The 2468-nt window shown below is 46.1% G+C and overlaps 1 protein-coding gene across 1 annotated transcript; it reads left to right on the top strand.

The window, feature by feature from the left end:
* Positions 1-1773: 1773 nt before the first annotated feature.
* LOC101340279 (tubulin alpha-3 chain-like) lies at positions 1774-2208 on the top strand. Its single transcript, XM_012554545.1, has one exon. The coding sequence runs from the start codon at positions 1774-1776 to the stop codon at positions 2206-2208; it is 435 nt and encodes a 144-aa protein (XP_012409999.1).
* Positions 2209-2468: the final 260 nt, after the last annotated feature.

Here is a 2468-nt window from a genome sequence, read left to right as displayed (position 1 = left end):
AAACATAACTTTTGTATGATACTGGGAAACAAAAAAAATTCATGTGACTGGCTTTATTGTTATGTTTGCTTTTTTGTGGTGGTCTGGAACCAAACCCACAATATCTCTGAGGAATGCCTGTACCTCTTTTAGATGGTTGTTAAGTGTAAATGAAATAAGGTATATTGTTACAAAAAAAAAAAAAAAAACAGACCCGTGGCCATTGAGTCAATTCCAACTCATAGCAATCCAATAGGACAGAGTAGAATTACCCCATAGGGTTTCCAAGGAGCAGCTGGTGGATTCAAGCTGCCGACCTTTTGGTTAGCAGCCAAACGCTTAATCACTGCTACCATCAGTTCAGACTCCTGTTAATAGCAACCCCATGCACAACAGAACAAAATGCTGCCCAGTCCTGCACCATCGCTATGATGGGTTGTACATTGGACGACTGTGATCAGTAAGGTTTTCATTGGCTGATTTTCAGAAGTAGATCACCAGGACTTTCTTCCCAGTCTTAGTCTGAAAGCTCTACTAATATCTGTTCAGCATCATATCCACACACACGCCTCCACTTACAGATGGATGGTGGCTGCACACAGAGGTACATTGGCCGGGCATTGAACCAGAGTCTACAGCATGGAAGGGGAAAATTCTACCACTGAACCACCAATGTCCCCCAAGGTGTATTAGTCAACCAGTATAATGTCTGACATATGGTGGGTTAGTGTGTCCTTCTCATTGACGGAGTTGAGCAGTCAGGTGGGGTCAACTCAAGAATTGAAGGTAGCGGAAAAGAAGAATTGGGACAGATATGTGGATGAGTTGTAGGGCATAGCACACTGGTGGCAATACCAGGACAGGATGAAGCAAATACAGCAATTGGGCTTTTCCCAGAGTTCCTTTTGGAAGGGCAGAATAGCCACTAGGGATAGGTAACACTCATGGGGAAATACCGAAAGGGGAGTCCCCTATCACATAGATGAGATATTGGGCCAAGTCAGCACAAGGTCAAGGATGGAGATTACTCAAGTGGCTGGAATACTAACAATGCTTGACTCTCTCTGCGGGGCTCCAGGTTAAACATAGTGGCAAGTGAGTGGACACGGAATAGGCGAAGGAGCAAAAGGAAGATGGGAAGGAGGAAGAAGCACAACATGAAAATTGCCTATGTTTGGAGTCCTTGATTCCAAGCATTGGTGCAAGGATAGCATAAGGGGCTTTTAGTATCTAAGGTGAGGAGGTAAGGAAGGCTAAAGTGAGAAAGAAATCACTCAGCACATACCTCATAAGAACAGACTTAAAGTCACATGTGTGAAAATGAGTGGAACAGCACAGAGAAATATTGCTCATCAAGAATGATAGGCTAACAACCACCACTACTAACATTTTGATCAAAGATTCTATAGAAGAATCCTGATCAAAAGGGTAAAAAATGCAGAACAGAATTTCAACTTCTCAATGGAATCCACACTTTCTGGAGCAAGTGAGACTGGATGAACCCCCTAAAACTAATGCCCTGAGATAATCTCTAAACCTTAAAACTCAAACCAAAACTATCCCCTGAAGTCTTGTTTGAACCAAACAATAGTTTAGCTTAATTAGTTAGTAAAGCACATCTGCCATGAGCATTGTGCTCTTTTAAAGATCTATGTGGAATCAAACTGACAACAGCAACTTGAAAGGTTACATGAGAAGCTTGTTGTTGGTGTTAGGTGCTGTCATGGTGTTGCTGGAGACTCTCAGCATGTCTATAGTCACCGACTCTCCACAAACTTTGCCAGTAGGAAAATCATGCATGAGAATATCCTCATCCATGTGGGCCATGCAGGTGAGGCGCAGATGGGAAATGCCTGCTGGAAACACTACAGCCTAGAGCACAACATCCAACCCAATGGCACTATGTCCAGCAACAAGACCCTGGGGAACAGTGGTGACTCCTTCAACACCTTCAGTGAGACAGGGGCTGGCAGGCATGTGACCTGGGCTGTCATTGTGGCCCTGGAGCCTACTGGCGTAGGCTGGCATCAACTACCAGCCCCCACAGAGGTGCCTGGGAGAGGCCTGGCCGAGGTACTTCGGGCCGTCTGCATGCTAAGCAATACCACAGCCATCACCAAGGCCCAGACCCACCTCAGCCACAAGTTTGACCTAATGTTTGCCAAGCAGGTATTTGTGCACTGGTATGTAGGTGAGGGCATGGAGGAAGGGCAGTTCTTGGAGGTCTGAGAGAACCTGGGCACCCTGGAGAAGGATTATGAAGAAGTGGATACAGAGTCTGGATGGAGAGGATGAGAGTGAGTTCAAGAGGGTCCTGGTGCCTGCAATGCCCCCATCTGTCACTCCACGGTTCCCTCTACCCCACAAATATAATGTCACACACACAAGTGCACACACACAAACCAACCCAGTAGTTATTTTAAGACGATGTCAGCCCCAGCTCTGGCCAGACAGGGAGCAGATCAGAGGGCGCCGGATGGTGGTCACTG

The sequence above is a fragment of the Trichechus manatus genome, unplaced genomic scaffold (assembly GCF_000243295.1).
Source record: "Trichechus manatus latirostris isolate Lorelei unplaced genomic scaffold, TriManLat1.0 scaffold00022, whole genome shotgun sequence".
Taxonomy (NCBI): Eukaryota; Metazoa; Chordata; class Mammalia; order Sirenia; family Trichechidae; genus Trichechus; species Trichechus manatus.
This window is presented reverse-complemented; position numbering and strand designations above follow the sequence as displayed.

Coding starts and splice junctions, on each gene's coding strand:
- LOC101340279 (XM_012554545.1), top strand. CDS start 1,774: ATGCATGAGAATATCCTCATCCATGTGGGCCATGCAGGTGAGGCGCAG.